Raw genomic sequence first — 18,086 nt, forward strand, 5'->3', positions numbered from 1 at the left:
ATTCTGTGTAAATGTCAGACCTGTTTTTGGTGCGAATTAAGGACTACATATTGTTTCAAAGTAGCCCTTATAATGAACAGTTTTAGTGTTCTTTTAAGTTCTGTTTCTGTATCCTTTATTCTAAGCCCATTGTCTTGTCCTCTATCAAATCACTGTTCAAGGCCCAGTTCTTCCTCAAGCCCTACAAGACATTAGCTAACTAATAATGGCTGTGTTAAGGAGCTACTATGTAGTGCTGCTGTGTATTTTTAAAAGGTATATAATCTATGTATAAATTACACATGTGAGTGGGAGAGAAAGCAGGATACTAGCTCGTGGCCCTCCATTTGACTGTTCTTATCTCTTTATTGAGAGTAACTACCTCAGAGGGTTCACAACCTATTGTTTGTGTAGGAATTAGCACAATGGATTCCCACTTCCTTGGTGGTATCAGAATACAAATTAATAATAATTTGTGGAACAATATAGAATTATAGAAGTGAAGAAAATTAAACCAAGTCTATGAGAAATAATGCACATGGCAACATAGCACTTGTCAGCACAGGAACACTGAGAAAAACTACTCCAAATTAGCTAATGATGTGACTGTTAAGTGGCTTATTTAAACTGCATGGCCGTTCTTAGGTCTAGTCTACGTGACAGAGTTAGTCTGATGCGAGGCAGCTTTTTGTTGACCTAACTGTGGAACTGTTCACGCTTAATTTTTGCTCCTGCTCATGTTACTGCCTCACCTCAATGAGCAGTGGAGGCATGCACAATCAACACAAGAAGCAAAGTGTAAACATGCACAAGCAGCATAGTTACTGTGACAACTGCATGACAATGCCTGATAGGTTGACTTAATTTCTTAGCATAGATGTGGTCGTATTCAGAAATGAAGCAGTCTTAAATCGTTTTAATTTTGTTTCAACGCAGTTTAAAGAATCCTTGGGTTTATTTTCCTGAGTGTCACCATGTAGACAAGCCCACATATTCCGCAACTTTTCTTTCCTGCTTTATTCACTACTATTACAGTGTTTCTGGTTTCAGTCCATTACAAATTCATATTGTGCCCATCAAATCATACCTACCATTTGCAGAAAACATTCTGTTTCTGCTCTGCCTCTTCCCGTCTGCCTCATCCATCTTTACATGGTCATCAGAGGAGGTGAAGTTCCAGTTTCTTGGCTTTTAGATCCTTAATGTGGGTTTATGAACCTTAGAGGAGGGGCCAAGTTAACTCCACGTAACATGACCATTTAAACAGCTAACTTTTGAAACTTCCCTTTGTTTAATGGAGATCTTCTCTGTCTATGGCTGAAGCAGAGAGAGAGTCAACCCTATTATGTAATAATGTACACAGACATCAAAGAGATCTGATGACATCTGGTAACCATAAAAGTAAAGCTCAAGTGATTTACGATGTCATCGGAACCCTGATGTATGTGTAGCTTCTTTCAGTTTTACTGTTTTGTGAGTATACTTCAAAAGCATATACTGTATAAAATGCCCATTTTTCTCTTGATTTTATAAATTGAAGGGCAGGATTCTAGGAGAGAGGTTTTTTTTTTTCCCAAGATTATCCTAAAAGGGAGTATGACATCACACGTTTCAATCAGCCAAAGTTTATTTGATAAATTTCTTGATGTTTATGCTGCCATCTTATTTGTTAGAATGTTGGGAAAGTAATTCTTTAAATGGTTTATGCTCAAAATATTAAATACTGCCTTTCAGTGTTGCCCTACCATGCCTTTTTTGTTTTGTCGTCTGGCAGTTGCTTTTGTAATGATATGTTACATAAACCTCTGCAGAGATGCTATACATTCATGTAAGCTAGAAGCCGAACATCTGTTTTTAAATCCATGTTTCAAGTTCCTTCCCCTACATAACATTGCAGCTGTCCATATTATGTGACTGGTGCATGCTGAATAAGTACATTTTCAGGTTCGAGCCAGTGATGATGAGTTAGCAGCCCTCCAAGATGTGTTGTGTCCCCCTAGTATTGAGTAGATGACTAGCTGTAGACCCAAATTATAGCCTACTATCTGCTGGGCCTCAGCCTACCAACACCCAACTGCGAAGGGGGTGTACTAACAGGTGCAAAAGTACAGATATGCTTGCAACTTAACATCTGTTGCTACAGTTGTTTGGTGGTTTGGAGTTTTAATACTACCAGTCCTTTGATTTAGCCAGACACAACTTACAAGCTCCTTACCTGTCAAGATCACAGGGTAGCTGCTGCCTGAACTTTAATGCTTCTTGACCCACTCTTTTATCAGCTGATTACTCTCCTTTTATGAGTGCCTGAGTAGGTGGGCCATTAAATCAAAGACACCATTGTGAAAAGATCTGACAATAAAAAATAATGTTACAATGTGCACAAATTTAAAATATTGTAGGGCCTGCTTGGGTAACATTGGATAGTCACATACCATAGATACGGAGATTTCAATGTTAAGTGACCTTAGAGTTCAGTGTTAAGTGACTCTGTCATGAGACCAGATCTTTGGACACACTTCAGCACAGGCTAAATGTGTTCACTTTAGTATTATTTATTTACTTATTTTTGCACCAGCTTGAAACCTGCTTTACACATTTCACAAAACAAATAAGAAAAATACCCTTGCCCTGAGGAGTTGACAGTCTAATCTGGAGGGAGGTCAGGCAACAAGTAAACAAAGGAAGGGCAGTCCAGGGTAGTGAATAACCAGGATGACATAAATAAAATCACAAAGTTTCTCAGTTCTGTGCTTTACTTCACACACTATTCTTTTCAGAACGAGGCTTGCAGCAAGATCTGAACCTCTTCTACATACTTGTTGGTGGGGCCCATGGGCAGTGGAGCCGACAGCCACTGTGGGCTCTGGGGCAAGATGGGAGGGGGGGGGCCCAATTCCACACCCTGGAAGGGGTAGGATCAAGGGCAGAAGGGGCTAAGCCAATGGCAGTGAGTCCTTAGCTCTGCTTGCTTGCTTTCTCTCTCTCTCTCTCTCCCTCCCCACCCCAACTCCCCCCACCCCAAGCTATGCAGAGTGGTGCTCAGAGAAGCCTGGAGCAGCAGAGGCCAGAGCTGAGAGCTTCAGGCCCCTTTGGAATGCTGGGCCCTGGGGGAACAGTCCCCTTTGTCTCCCTTTTCCCCTGCCCCCCGCCCAGTCAACGGGCCTGAAGTTAAGCTGTGGGCAAGAGAAAACAACTAACAGAAGGGAGCGGGGAAAGCAAAGTAGAGGAATTTTAAGCAGCAAATATTTCTGCTCTGTGGGTGTGAGGGGTCGGGGGAGATTGTATTTCTGAGTTTGTTTTTGTTTCTGACCCAACTAACTGGGATAGTTGTATGGGCTGCCCAAATTATTTTTCAAAGCAAGAGCCAAAAAGCATCTCTCCTAAAATTGTGGCATAGCACAATAACCACATCTCTCCCCTACATAGAGTTGAACAGAACATCAATGGGGGTGGGAGAGAAATCCCATAACGGACAAAACTATAAATTAAACCGCTGTTGACAGGGGGAAGAGGTGTAGATCTATATAACGGAAGTATTTTCATTTGAGAGCTGTTGTTCTTTTCTCCCACTCGTCTATAGTCAGTGGAGAGTGTGAGGGTTTTCCTGTTTGAGACATGGCAATGGTGGTTTCCTCAGTGCTTTTAATGTTGAACTAATGCTCTGGAGACAATGTGGTGATAAATGGGTTGCTACAGTTATATCTACATCCTGTTCTCCCTTCCCCCTCCTGCATGTACTCTCACATGCATGGTCCAAGTACTTTTCCAAGTTGTAGTGCTTGTTCTTGTACAAGCAACAGTTCTGACTGTTTTCCTCTAGTGATTAAATGGCCGCTCCTTCTTTCAAAGTTTATCCACTAAATCCTTTAATTTGAGATGCAGAGTGCTATGTTATCAGCTGGTTCCTAAGAAGATGACAAAAATGAAATGAGTATGAGAAAGGCTTATGGTTAACAGAGAAGTGGTGCCAGTGAATTGGCTTGTCATCTGTGATGTGATACATTCCAATTCATTATTTTTGCTATTACTGTTCACTTGCAGAAAACAGATCTTTGAGACTGGCCTCTGTCTTTTTGTTGTTTCATATTGTAATGACTAAGCTCTGCATGTCAGATTATAGCGGGTAATCAGAGCTGGGGGGGCAGAGAATTGAGTATTTCTTATATTCTGTCAGAGAATGGCTCCCCTCTGAGAGCTGCAAGATGTCTTGGCCAGAAACAACTTATGCACTGATAGAGATTTAAGTGTTTGGCTTTTGAACAGCTTGATACTGAATTAGAAAAGAAACAGAGGAGCTGAGTCAAATTTGTATTAGCTACATTTGCCACCGGTGTGAATTGTTTGAAGGGGTATATTTTTGCTTTGATGCTGGTCGTGTGGGCTTTTCATTTCCGTATCATTTTTGTTTACAAACAAAAGGTGGTTGGAGGAGGGGGAAGAAGAAGCAATCGGGTGGCTCTATTAACCTGAGCCGATCCAATCAAACTGTTTTTTTCCCATTGATGTGTCTGTGCCTTTCACACTTTCAAACAATGTGTTTGTGGATCAAAAAGTGAGCTCAGATTTCACATCATGGCTTCCTTTCGTGCTTTCAGGTTTCTCCCATTCGGCCTTTACCTTTGGTATTGAAAGCCACATTAGTCAGTCCAACATCAATGGAACGCTAGTGCCACCTGCTGCCCTCATCTCTATTCTTCAGAAAGGCCTGCAGTATGTGGAGGCTGAGATCAGCATCAATGAAGTAAGTACGAGTGGGAAGTGCACATTCGCAATCTACCAACGTGCTAGACGTTGGCATATGAAATCACATATGAAATCACATTTTCAGTTGAACTCAACAGGTCATATGAAAATGAGGCAGCTATTGAGGCGTCTGGAAACTAGCTTCATTTCAGTACACCGCTCTCCTATCCCTTAAGTACCCGAAAAGGCCCTAGGATACTTTCTACATGCAGTTATTACTTAGAGAATTTTCTTTACAGGACTGAAATGGAATTTTTGTCATTACTGGGGCCTAAGTAAAGAAGTTAAATAAACGAGGAGCTTTGCAGTGCATAAGAAAATATGTGGGGAGGTTTAAGTGTTTCTGTTTTCAAAACCACGGAAGCATTCAGTGGGGAAGGTCTGCATTGTATCTTAAAGCTCTGATCATATAGTCTGTTAGCAGAGAGGACTACCAGCAAACCCCAGGGGCCTGATGAAAAATCCATTAAATTCATAAAAAGATTCCCATTGATTACAATGTGCTTTTGGATCAAGCCCTAGAAAACATCACATGTAATTCAATGATGTGAATGAGCAAGGCACAAGAATCAAGGCATTCCAGAATTCTAAGTCCAGCATCTAGGTCCCAACCAGTTGGACTGTTCCTTGAAACAAAGAAATTATACAGGAAGGTCTAGTGGTTCTACCCTCCCTAACTTAAGAACACGGTGCTGCAGTGAAAGGAAATGAGACAAGCCAAGCTGTATTGTATAATACAAATACTCACCCTGGGTACTTTTAATTAAACAAGATCTTGATTTCAAATAATCATCATCATCATCATCATTTCCTCTATGTGTATCCAATTCCTCATCCCATGCGCCTTCAGTAGGGCATGGAAAAATCCATTTTGATGCCCAATCTAATAAATATTTAAAAAAAAAAAAAAAAAGTGAGGGAAACATTTTTACCACTGAGTGTCAGGTAATACATGGTTGGTGGGAATCTCTAATATATATTAATTCATATGAAAACTGTGACCTCTTTGAAGGTAAAATACTAGTACCTGAGGAGCAGTGGTGAGAACCAAAAGAGGGAAGAAGGTGAGAAAGACCATAGGGTAAGGTTGTATAGTGCTCATTTTTAGAGGTAAAATTTTTTGTTTATTTTACTTTATCAATAGAACAAGCAATATTTAGCAATTATCTTTCTTTAATATAAGAGCCGTGGGATTTGAAATTAATGCCAAATTACACACTGATGTATTTACAATAATAGAACACCTTTGGGCTATGTCTACACTAGAAGCAGTCTGTCAACAGTAATGTGTGCCAACAGAGTTGTGTTGACAAAACCTCTATCAAAAGAGTGCATCTACACACAAAAGCAGATTGACGGAGCCATCCGCTCTGTTGACAGAGAGCAGCCAGACTGCCCAGCCCTCTGCCGACAGGATGGCTGAACAGAAGCTCTGCAAACAGTGCTGCCAGGTGAACCAGAAGCCCTCTCTGTTGACAGAAGTATTATTCCTCAAATTTTCAAGGGATAACACCATCAAGACAGATGCAGAGTTCTGCGGAGACTCTGTCGACAGAACGCTTTATGTGTGTAGATGCTCCATGAGTTATTTTGACAGAAGACCCCTTCTGTTGATAAAACTCTCTAGTGTAGACACAGCCTTAAGGATTTGTCTTGATTTTCTGCCACTTAACACTTGCCCCATCATTTCAGTTGGATCCAGGTGGGTGATCCCTTCCACCTGTGGACCTCACAACTGACAGGTTGGCTTCACTGCTGAGGCAAGAGTCATTCTTCTTCGAGTGTCCCCGTGGGTGCTCCACATTAGGTGTCGGGCTCTCCCGGCGCCGCAGATCGGATCTTCCAAGCAGTTTCTGCCGGACTGCGCATACGCCGGTGCGCGCCACTCCCCCGCGCGCTCCCGGCCACGTGCGCGATCCGGTCCCCGCCAGTTCCTCTTAACCGCCGTCGGCTGCAGACGGAATCCGAACTAGGCTAAGGCCAAGTAGCGTATTCAATGACTTTAACTGTTTTTTCTTTAAAGTTTTTCAAGTACTTAGGCTACTGCAAGTTAGCCGGTTGTTATTTTTCAAAAAAAAAAAAAAAACAACAACAAACAAACTACAAGCGGGACAGCTTCAATCCAGTCCCAGTAACAAGTGCCGGAGGCCAGGAGCATAGGGCCATCAGCCCTCCTGCTGCAGCAGGCCATCAGAAGGGGAAAATAGCACAGAGAACGTGCTAAGTACCCGTTTAACAACTGAAAGACTCACCAACAATGTCCTCTTCAGGATTTAAAAAATGTGAGTCCTGCCGAGAGGTGATGCCAGCGTCTGATGGGCACAGTCTATGCATAAGGTGCCTTGGGGATTCCCATGTTGCACAGAAATGCTCCTTCTGTGCTAAATTAACAGCCAGAGCAAGGAGAGACAGGGAGCTGCGGCTTGAAATGCTGCTTTTCGACAAGACCCTCCAGCCAGACGTGCCGGAGCGGCCGCAGCAGGAGGGACCCTCCGAGGCCCATAAAAGGAAAGCTGCCTCCCTCACCCCATCAGCGCAAAAACGGAGGAAAGTCTCCCCAGCCCGATCCCTGCCGGCAACAATAGCGAGCGGGACGGGAGGAGCGAGCAGCCCCCAGCCGCAGCAACAGCTGATCAGCGGCGGCACGAAGAGCCACGTGGAAGCGGCTCAGCCTCCAATAATCAGCCAGCCGCCCCGCCCCGCAGGCAGGGCGGCGGCTAAACAAGCGCCGGTACCGGCGGCACCGCAGGCAGCGGCACCGACCCCTGGGGAACCGGCGGTGCAGAGTGCACAGGCACGCAGCCTGCAGGCACTGGAGGACACCGCACGTGCGGCACCGCCCTCGAGCGTGCCGAGCTCGGTGCGGACAGGGCCGGGATCCCCTGTACGTCAGGGGGCAGAGTTACCTCCTCAAGGGAGGGGGAAGGCTGCACACAAGAGGAGGCATTGCAGCCCCTCTCCGCACAGGGCTATGGAGTTGCTTTCTCACAGCCCTCCGCTTATGTTGCAGACTCCAACCAGAAGGCAGGGGTCCCCCCTAGCCTACCCGGAGCCCCCTTCTCCATTTTTTGCAACCAGCCTCACCCTGGCTGGGACCACCTTCACCCTTCCTGGGGTTTGAACCGCTGGACTATTATGCAAAATCGCTCTCTCCAGTGTCTCGACGATCTCCCTCCCCCAGACGCAGAGGGTATGCACCAAGGGAGTGGTCTAGGTCACCTTCCCAAGAACAGTGCCTATACTGCCATGGTCGCCCCTACCACGCGGGGCATAGACACCATCGGCAATCTACTAGGGAAAGATCCCCACAGACGATCTCGTACCCCCGAGGGCAATTGCGACCGGGGACAGAGACTCAAGCATCTCAGGGGGGACTGGTTATGGAACCCCGAGATTTTCCCTCGCAAACCTCTAGTGAGAGGGTGTACCATCACCAGCAGGAACCGGAAGGGTCCAGAGAGACGTACCCCAGCGGTTCCTCGCTCTCCTCCCCGGATGAGGCTACGGCCCCGGGGGACGTCCATCCTCCGGACGATCTCAAACAGTTCCAAGAGCTGTTTTACGAGGGTGGCCTTCACGCAAGGCATCCAGACAGCAAAGGTGCAAGAGAAACACCATAAGCTCCTCAAAATCTGAGACCTCCGGCCTCCTCCAAAATAGCAATACCGCTTGATGACGCAATCTTGGAGTCTGCCACTATGATATGGCAGACTCCTGCGACTATTCCGCCTGTCCACAAGAGAGTGGAAAAAAAAAAAAATACTTCGTGCCGACAAAGGGCACGGAGTTCCTGTTCAGCCACCCACAACCAAATTCCTTGGTGGTGGAGTCGTCGCAACGTGGGGGAACAGACAAACATGCCAAAAAGCTAGAGCTGTTGGGCAGAAAGGTCTACTCCTCCTCCACTCTACTGTTGCGAATGGCAAATTACGCAGCACATCTAGCGAACCATAATTTCGACAACCACATTAGGTTAACCTCCCTCATGGACTCGCTTCCAGAGGGCAAGAAACCAGTGCTCAAGGCCATCATGCAAGGAGGCTACGCGGCCTCGAGGACGGGAGTTCAGATCGCCCTGGATGTTGCGGACACAGCAGCACGCTCCACAGCTAAGGCAGTGGTGATGCGAAGGGAGTCCTGGCTCCAGACTCCGGGTATACCGAGGGCCTGCAGACAGAGATAGTCGATCTTCCCTTCGACTCGCAGAAGCTGTTTGCTGAATTAACTGACTCGGTCCTTCATTCCAGTAAAGATTTAAGAGCCACACTTAGGACCCTGGGGATTTATACCCCTCCATACAGAAAGAAAAGTACTACCCTCAACAAAGATGGTACCAGTACCAGCAACAGCGTCCCCAGTACCACAGGGGTTACGAGCAAGGGCGACATCAACAGCACCAGCAGTACAGAACTCCCAGGCGTCGTTCCCAACACAGCTGTGCGTCCTCGGGGCAGGGCCAAAGGCCACAAGTTTGACACACAGATCCAGGGCTGCGCCATCACTACCATCGCAAGGTCATCCGAAGCGGTTATTCCACCATCGCCTCCGACCATTCTATAACCAGTGGCAAAGGATCACCACAGACAAATGGGTGCTGGAGATCATAGCCACGGGGTACGCCATCCCCTTCCAGTCGCTCCCACCGCCATGACCTCCACCCAGGCCCCACCTCCAGGAGGCCTCCCACGTAGCAAGGCTCAAGCAGGAGGTAGACCATCTCATGCTCATAGGGGCAGTGGAAAGAGTGCCGGAGCAACTGCAAGGGAGAGGGTTCTACTCGAGGTACTTCCTCACGGGGAAAAAGACAGGAGGTGGGAGGTCCATCTTAGATTTTCGAGGCCTCAACCGGTACCTGCGCAAGCAACGCTTTCGGATGATCACAATCACCTCCATCCTTACGGCACTAGACGATGGAGATTGGTTCGCAGCCCTCGACTTATAAGACGCGTATTTTCACATAACTATTCATCTGGCTCACCTACGATTCCTCTGGTTTTTCATGGTAGGCAAAGAACATTTTCAATACAATGTCCTACCGTTTGGCCTCTCCTCGGCCCCCAGAGTCTTCACCAAGACCTTGGCAGTGGTGTCAGCCTACCTGCACAGACAGCGGGTATTTATATTCCAGTATCCGGATGACTGCCTACTCAAAGCGGCCTCGAAGGAGGAGGTACTACGCCTGATATGCATCACAGCAGGCACGTTCTCTTCGCTCAGCCTGGTTATCAATCTGACAAAATCAAAGATAGACCCCACACAGGACATAGAGTTCGTAGGGGCACGCATAAATTCTATTACAGCGAGGGCATATCTACCAGAGACTCGCTTTCGGTCCATCGGCTCCCTCGTGTAAGTCTTCACCTTCAGCCCTACGGTGCCGGTTCTGACGTGCTTACAGCTGCTGGGCCACATGGCAGCAACGACGTTCGTAGAACAGAACGCCAGGTTACACATGCGCAGCATGCAGCACTGGCTGGCGAGCGTATACAAACCGGCAGCACACACTGTTCACAGGGTGGCGTCGCCCACAACAGAGGTGCGCAAATCCCTGCAATGGTGGGTAAACCCCGAGAACCTGCTAACAGGGGTACCCTTCCACCAACCACACATATTGGTTTTTCTTACTACAGATGCCTCCCTCATAGGGTGGGGAGCACACATGGGCGAAGAGGTGACGCAAGGGCTGTGGTCCTCCACGGAGCAGTCACTGCACACAAATATACTGGAGCTCAGAGCAGTGTTCAACGCCTGCAGACACTTTCGAGACCATATAAAAGGCAAAGTAGTCGGGATCAGTACAGACAATACCTCCACCATGTTTTATATAAATCGGCAAGGAGGAGCTCGGTCCCATGCCTTATGTGCAGAAGCAGTCCGGTTGTGGAACTGCTGCATCGCCAACAATATAACCTTGAAAGCCTCGTACTTACCAGGCGCTCACAATGTGAAGGCAGACCAGCTGAGCAGGCGTTTCGTACTCACGCACGAGTGGCAGATCCGTCCCGATCTGCTGCAACCGATTTTTCATGCATGGGGTTTTTCCCCAGATAGACCTGTTTGCTACTCAGCACAAGAAGTGCCCGCGATTCTGCTCCAGGGCAGGACTGGGACGGGGGTCCCTGAGGGACGCCTTCGCGATCTCATGGAGGCGCCCCCTGCTTTACGCTTTCCCTCCCACAGTGCTCATCCACAAAGTGTTGCAGAAAGCCAGGAGGGAAGGAGCCTGAATGATCCTGATAGTCCCAACGTGGGATCGACAGCAATGGTTCCCCCTACTCCTGTGCATGTCGGACCGGCCACCGATGCCCCTTCCGGTGGCGCCGGATCTGCTCACGCAAGCCCAAGTGTCCATAGTGCATCCGCACCCCCAAGGCCTGCGACTACAAACGTGGTTAATCCATGGCTCAGCTCCCTAGAGAGCACATGTACAGAGGAAGTGCAGCAAGTCCTAGAAAGTAGCAGGAGGACTTCCACCAGGAAGACCTACAAGCAGAAATGAACTCGCTTTACGGCATGGTGTTCTACCAAACAGCTAGCCCCCCTTTCGGTGCCTATGGCTGTGATATTAGAGTATTTACTGGACCTCAAGAGAGGAGGACTCTCACTATCCTCGTTTAAGGTCCACCTTGCCGCCATTTTGGCGTTCAGACACGAAGAGGAAGGGCACACGGTGTTCGCCCATCCCATGGTTACCAGGTTCCTCAAAGGGCTGGTAAACCTATACCCCCCTCGGAAACCGCTTCCACCTTCGTGGAACTTGGACCTGGTGCTTAATGCGAAAAGGGGACCACTGTTCGAGCCTTTCGCCACGGTTTCCCTCTGCCTCCTTATGATAAAGACAACCCTTCTTCTCGCAATCACGTCAGCTCGCAGGGTGAGCGAGCTTGCGGCAGTTATGGCAACGCCACCCTGCGCTGTTTTTTCCAAGGAGGCGGTAACCATACGGCTGCACCCAGCCTTTGTTCCTAAAGTTTCTTTCTGAGTTTCATACTAACGAACCTATTGTTTACCCTCGTTTTATCCAAAGCCTCATAACTCTAACAAAGAGGCGCGCCTACACCTCCTGGACGTGAGGAGGTGCTAGCTTTCTATATAGACAGGACCAAGTCCTTCCGGAGAACGGATAGACTCCTAGTCTCTATCGCTCCCAAATCAAAAGGAGAATGTCTCTCTTCGCAGAGAATCTCGAAGCACATCGTATCTTGCATAAAAATGTGCTACAAACTCAAAAAGACTCCTTTACTGGCCATGCCCAGGGCTCATTCCACTAGGGCGGTGGCAGCATCAACAGCCTTTTTTCAAGGGCGTTGCGCTAAAAGACATTTGCAGAGTGGCGACCTGGTCATCCTGTGACACCTTCGCCAAACATTACGCCCTTCACAGGGTATTCCAAGAGGATACCCGTCTCTCGGCAGCGGTCCTCTCGGGGACAAGCTGCACATAATCCGATTACCCACCTCCTATCTTGGGTTACTGCTGGGGAGTCACCTAATGTGGAGCACCCACGGGGACACTCGAAGAAGAAAGAAAGGTTACTCACCGTAGTAACGGTGGTTCTTCGAGATGTGTCCCCGTGGGTGCTCCACTACCCGCCCATCCTCCCCGCTCCGGATCTCTGTTTAGTGTTTTGCAGGAGCATCCGAGGCGGTTGGTCAAGGAACTGGCGGGGACCGGATCGCGCACGTGGCCGGGAGCGCGCGGGGGAGTGGCGCGCACCGGCACATGCGTGGTCCGGCAGAAACTGCTTGGAAGATCCGATCTGCGGCGCCGGGCGAGCCCGACACCTAATGTGGAGCACCCACGGGGACACGTCTCGAAGAACCACCGTTACTACGGTGAGTAACCTTTCTTTCCAAGTGGATTTCATTTCCGGCTCAGCGCCCAAACTGGGAAAATGCTCTGGTCACAAGATACATGGTCACCAGAATTCTGGTGCTTATATACATTTTTTTGAAACCATTCATAAGCACATTTGAATATGCTTCCCTATGTTCCACCTTACCCAAACTGAAAACCTTCATTTTGAATTCTCTTGTCCAGTTGTGACATTTAATTTATTTAATAAATTTATCTCCAATTTTGTTCCCCCTTAATATAATCATGCTTTATAATTGCAAATATAATTTTTCCAGATTTGTTTTAATGAGTTGTTCTTGTGCATCATATTTAACTGCACACACAAAGACACTGATTTGAAAATAGTGAGCAGAAGACAAAACTTAGTTAGAGCTAGACCTACAATGCCTCAACATTTTCTTTCATGCCAGCAGGGATCACTTGTCTTTGCTGGTGATTGTTCTAAAGTAAGGGAGCTTGCAGAATGCCTCCTGCACTGTTTTGTACCCAGTCAGGACTCCCCTGCACTGTGGGGCATCCTCAGGTCTTTGCTTGTAACGCCTTTTAAGTCCCTTATCTCCCTTCTAGCACAAAATTAGGGCATAGCATCAGATTCTAAAATGCTATGTACAATAACGGGCCTGAGATTTACATTGTATTTGACATCTACGGTAATGACAATCATTGTGCCCACGATATTCTGCATGCAAAAACAGAAACCTTATTGAGGCTATGGTGCTCTTAGCACCAGTCCTCCACCCTGAAAGTCAATGGGAGATTTGCTATTGCCTTCAGTTAATATAAGAACAAGCCCTGTATGCTGTCAGTTAAAAGTTTCATATGCCTCTAGCACTGAAGGAAGCCATGCCTGTATTTCCCCTCAGTGGTGCAGCAACAGTATTCACTGTCAGGCTTCCATCTCCCCAGCCATTGCTCCTTTTGCATGGAGACCTGAATCGCCCAGGATGCATAGTTCCATGCCTTCACTGTGTAGTTCCCACTACCCAGACCAGTTGCCCAAGGACACCTCCTTGCTTGCTCTTGAGAGACTGATCAAGATTGTCAACAGATACAATACTACAAAGCTATAGCTAAGCAAGCCTGCTTACTGCCTACGGTGACAAGGTCTAGACAGAAAATTTCCTTTAAAACATTAAAAGAACCTGCCTTCATGCTAATAAGCCTGCCAGGAACCCATACCTTAATGTGGATTCTGGCAAAATAAAGTTCTTCAATCATCCCACCCTGAGCATTTCCTTGGAGTTATGAAGTCTTAGCAGCTTCAGCTCAGAACAAGCATTCAGTTTTATGGGGCTTCAGTAAGCCCAGTCCTTCCAACACTTTCCTAAGGATGGGGACCTTGAGTGGACCAGCAATCTTATCCTTTTGCTAGATCAGAAAGTAGACCTTGAGCCAGGCCATTTATCCAAAAGCCTTTTCTTTGTCTTTGCTCTGTGGAAAATCTAGTTTGAACTAATACATTCATAGTGGAGGTGGGGTGAGACAAAGACTGAAAGTGATAGTTCCAACGAGTCTATACTAGTCAAATTGTTATCTTTCAATTTATGTTTAATTTTTTGCAGTGGGGTTATTATAATGTGAGAATTGTTTTTCAGCTTTTTCATTTTGCATCCAATCTCTTGCCATTCTATAGTGCCACTTTAGAAATGTTCTCCTGTTGGGTCACATCTGTTCCCAAAAGTCAAGCTGGGGTGGTTTGCACCTTGTTTCTACATGTAAAAAATTAAATATCTAGTACTTCTTGTGATGAAGGCAACGTTCAAAGTGACAACCAAATGAAAACTGGTGTAATGATGTTTTTGTGTGAGTCTGCAGGGAGCCTGAAACAATAGCTCTGAGAGGTGTGAACTTTGCCGTTAATCTCAATGGTGGTTTAACACAGAAGCCTCTTGACGAACATATATTTGCCAACATTAGCAATTTCATTTGTTGTCAAAGTGCACGCAGAATTTATATAATGTCTCAATTAGACCCCAGTCTGTTTTCTCTTGGCCCTTTAATTTTGGAGCGTAAAATCAAGGGAAAAATATTTGGCAAGATTTAGATAATTAACCTTTGCATAATTCCATTTTCTTTCGTAAATGAAAATTGCTTATGTGCCTGAATTTACATATTCTCTCAACAAATTTTATATCTGCGTAAGACATTTCAAAGCAAATTTTGGATACCATGGTATTAAACCTGACGTAAGAGAGAGCTAATATTCTTGTACTTTTTGGTCATCTCAGAGTCCTGTAACCTCACACAGCCCTTGTGTTTCGTTTCTCTTTGATACACCACTCTCTACAGACCTTTGCAATTGGGAAGATTCTAAGCCTGCACTTTTCCTCTTGTTCATTTTGTTCCCCAGGATGGCACAGTGTTTGATGGCCGGCCGATAGAGTCACTATCTCTGATAGACGCAGTCATGCCTGACGTGGTACAGACCAGGCAACAGGCATTCAGAGAGAAACTAGCTCAGCAGCAAGCCAGTGCGGCAGCGGCAGCGGCAGCGGCAGCGGCAGCGACGGCGGCGGCAGCTGCAACAGCGGCAGCAGCGACAGCCGTTTCCCAGCAGAACACACCAAAGAATGGAGAAGCCACTGTGAACGGAGAGGAGAACGGGGCACATGCAATAAGTAAGTGAAAGCACAGAGCTCGTTTGTCCATAGTCAGATGGCCCTTGGTTTGAATAATGCTCTTGGGGCAGTATAACGTTCACCCACCAGTTGTAGTGAGCACACAGTTGTAATGGGCGTGCACTTGTGACAACATTCCTTCCAAAAAGCTATTGAAGTGCGGGTGCAATCAGACAGGTGACTGTGTAAACCTTATGGAGTGGAGGTGCAGGCTACAGCACTGGCATAGTCAGTGTTCTGTTATCTCCCTTTCCATGACTTTACAGAATTGCAAGCTCAGCCACGCAGCACACAACTAAGCTGTGTGCGACTTCTGCTTTCAGCAGAGTGCCAAACTGCTGCCCCTGTCACAGGCTGAACCTCTCTAGTCCGGCACGCTCTCCTCTGGCAACAGCTGTAATCTGGCATGATTTTACTTAGCTGGATGACTACTTGTCAAAGGTGAAGCCAAGTTTCCCATGGTCCCATAAACTCTCCATATAGGCACTGTGCTGGCTCTCAGTGTTCTGTGCTGTTATTTAGTTGTCATTTACCCCAGATGGCTTCTAAAAGCCCAGTAAGCAGTGGGCAATGTTGCCTCCCATGGTTTGGAAAATTCTCTCCTCTGTCACCAGTCAGGTCCCCAGGGTGCCAGATTAGAGAGGTTCAACCTGTACCAGGAGCCTTGAGGCTGTGTAACCACCCGCATGTAGACTCACACCTGGGACCGCTGGAGCTTAGGGCAGGAGCTTGCACAGTTTGAGCTAAAAGCCCACTCCCTCTCAGCTAAGGCTGTGCAAGAGACTCATTCTTTCTCTGGATAAGTGGTCTAGGTGCCACTACATGGGACAGAGAACCACATCCAGTATATGTGTGTGGGTTACAGCTGCACCACAGTTCAGATAAATGAAGCAGACTCAAGCCTCCCTGATGTAGATTTTTAAAGTTCTACAGCAACTCCCATTGAAAATAATGGGAACTGTATCGCTAAATCCCTTAGTTGGGTGTCAGATTCTCAAGACCCATCTTTACTATGTCGGTGTGTCCTGATGAGAATACAGACCTTCTTGTGCCGCAGCCCTGTTAATCAAAGAAGAGAGCAGATTATTGTATTAGAAATGAGACAAACCACGAAAGTCACAGTCTGTATCACTGCAATCTGCATTTGGTCCCAGGGCCAGGGCTTGTCCACTTCTGGTTTTCTAGCAGCATAACCATGTCAGTGATTTTAGTGGAGGGAGTTTCATTAACAGTTGCAGCCTTTGCTTGGGGCGCCCAGGAGGAGGCAGTCATATAGCATGTTGCATGGCTGTTTAGACCTTCTCCGTCTTGGAGAGTGCTAAGATCTGGCTTTGTGCTCTCCAGTAAATTTTCACACAAGGGTGGATGATTACGTCCTAGGGCTGCGTCAGTGGGGTGTAGTTCAGCAAGCAACAAATGTGGAGTGTTAGTTTTGCATAAGCTGCCTGCAAGGTGGAGAGTCAATAACCAGTAGCTGTTTGGGATTTGGGATGGGAGAAGGTCCTGGAGCAGTAGCTGGCCAGACAGCGAGTGCTCAGCAACTGCTGCTGAGCCAGCTGCACCTTCTGGAAAAAGAGCTGAGGCTTAAAAATTAATAAGTAGGCTATGGGGAGAGCCTGCAGAGCTACTGATGGACAACTGGCTCTGTGAAACAAGTGTTTGCACTACTCTGGGGTGCTGCAAGCTTGCTCTTCAAGCTATACACACTATACCATCATAGTGGTGCATCAGCTCTGAAGGTGTAAGAAGATATGTGGGAGAGTCTCACAAAGATTTAGGACACCTGTTCAGTTGAACTAGCTGTGTCAGACGTCCCTGATTTGTTTCAACAATAAAAATCAAGAGTTTTTGAATGCTTGTTCATGTCCATTACACTTGCACTGTGTGTGTGTTTGCCACATGTACCAGAGCCAGAAGTTTTTCCCTGTAGGAGTGTCTCTGGTATATGCTGGAATGGCACTGGCATAGCAGAGTATAAGGGACATTGCCAGCTCCCCTCCCACCCTTCACCTCTGTTCCTTCTTGCCCCCAGTGATAGTTTGGAGAACATCCGCTGCTCCTACTAGTGTTGCTTAGGCTTTATTACTAGTATTCCTGTAAATTAGTATAAGTAGTTAGTAATTGAATTAGTTACCTGTAGCAGTAGTTAGAGTTTCATTAGTCCCAGCAGGTATTTAGCCCTGCAGTCACTGTAAATGACCTATGCCCGTGAGCAAGCCACATAGTAGTTGTCTCAGGCGCCTTGGCAAAGAGCATATAAGTGACAAGTGTCACGTCTGCACGTTCTTCAAACCTATGACTGAGAAGGAGCACAGTATCAGATTCAGAGCATTCCTGATCGAGTCGGGGCTTACTCTTCCTGGAGCAGAGGTCTGACTTGGCACCCAGCACCATGCTGTCCATGTGCAGTGCCCCACCATCCCAATCGATGATCCAGGAACGATACTCTTCCAGAAGCCTAGCCAAGAAAGCAAATAAGGCCATTAGGGCACACTCTCCTGCTTCCCACAGGGGAACGACAGGCCTGAGGGTGAGCTAAAACCCCACTTGGCAGCTCATCTCCCGCTTCAGGTAGTCAGGCCATAGTTCGTGCAGAGTGATGCAGTCCACCCTGTTCCTTACCTAGAAGCTCCAAGGCAGATGTGAGCCGCAATCAGCTTCAGGTGCCATGAATGACTGGCACTCTCCAGGCTGCTCAGGAGAGCCTCCCACTCCCGGTGTCAATCACACCAGCTTTGGTCATGTCCAGACCTTGGGGTAAGCCCACCTTGGAAACTTACTGCCTGCCTTCGCCCCATCAGCACCACTCCTCATCGTGTGGGATGTCCCATTGCCATCATGCCATGGAGTGGGGGAGGCAGATGCAGTGGAACCCTCTAAAATCACTGG

At 47.2% G+C, this 18,086-nt stretch overlaps 1 protein-coding gene across 9 annotated transcripts in view; it reads left to right on the forward strand.

The window, feature by feature from the left end:
• The window catches only part of TBL1X (transducin beta like 1 X-linked), a 296,176-nt gene that overhangs the window by 236,578 nt on the left and 41,512 nt on the right, over positions 1–18,086 (forward strand). For all 9 annotated transcript variants that reach the window (XM_074992632.1, XM_074992672.1, XM_074992641.1 and 6 more), the window contains 2 exons: positions 4,575–4,720; positions 14,930–15,197. In XM_074992632.1, the coding sequence (XP_074848733.1) occupies positions 4,575–4,720; positions 14,930–15,197 (414 nt within the window). The remainder of the gene's footprint in view (positions 1–4,574; positions 4,721–14,929; positions 15,198–18,086) is intronic.

This window comes from Carettochelys insculpta, chromosome 1 (assembly GCF_033958435.1).
Source record: "Carettochelys insculpta isolate YL-2023 chromosome 1, ASM3395843v1, whole genome shotgun sequence".
NCBI classification, from domain to species: domain Eukaryota; kingdom Metazoa; phylum Chordata; order Testudines; family Carettochelyidae; genus Carettochelys; species Carettochelys insculpta.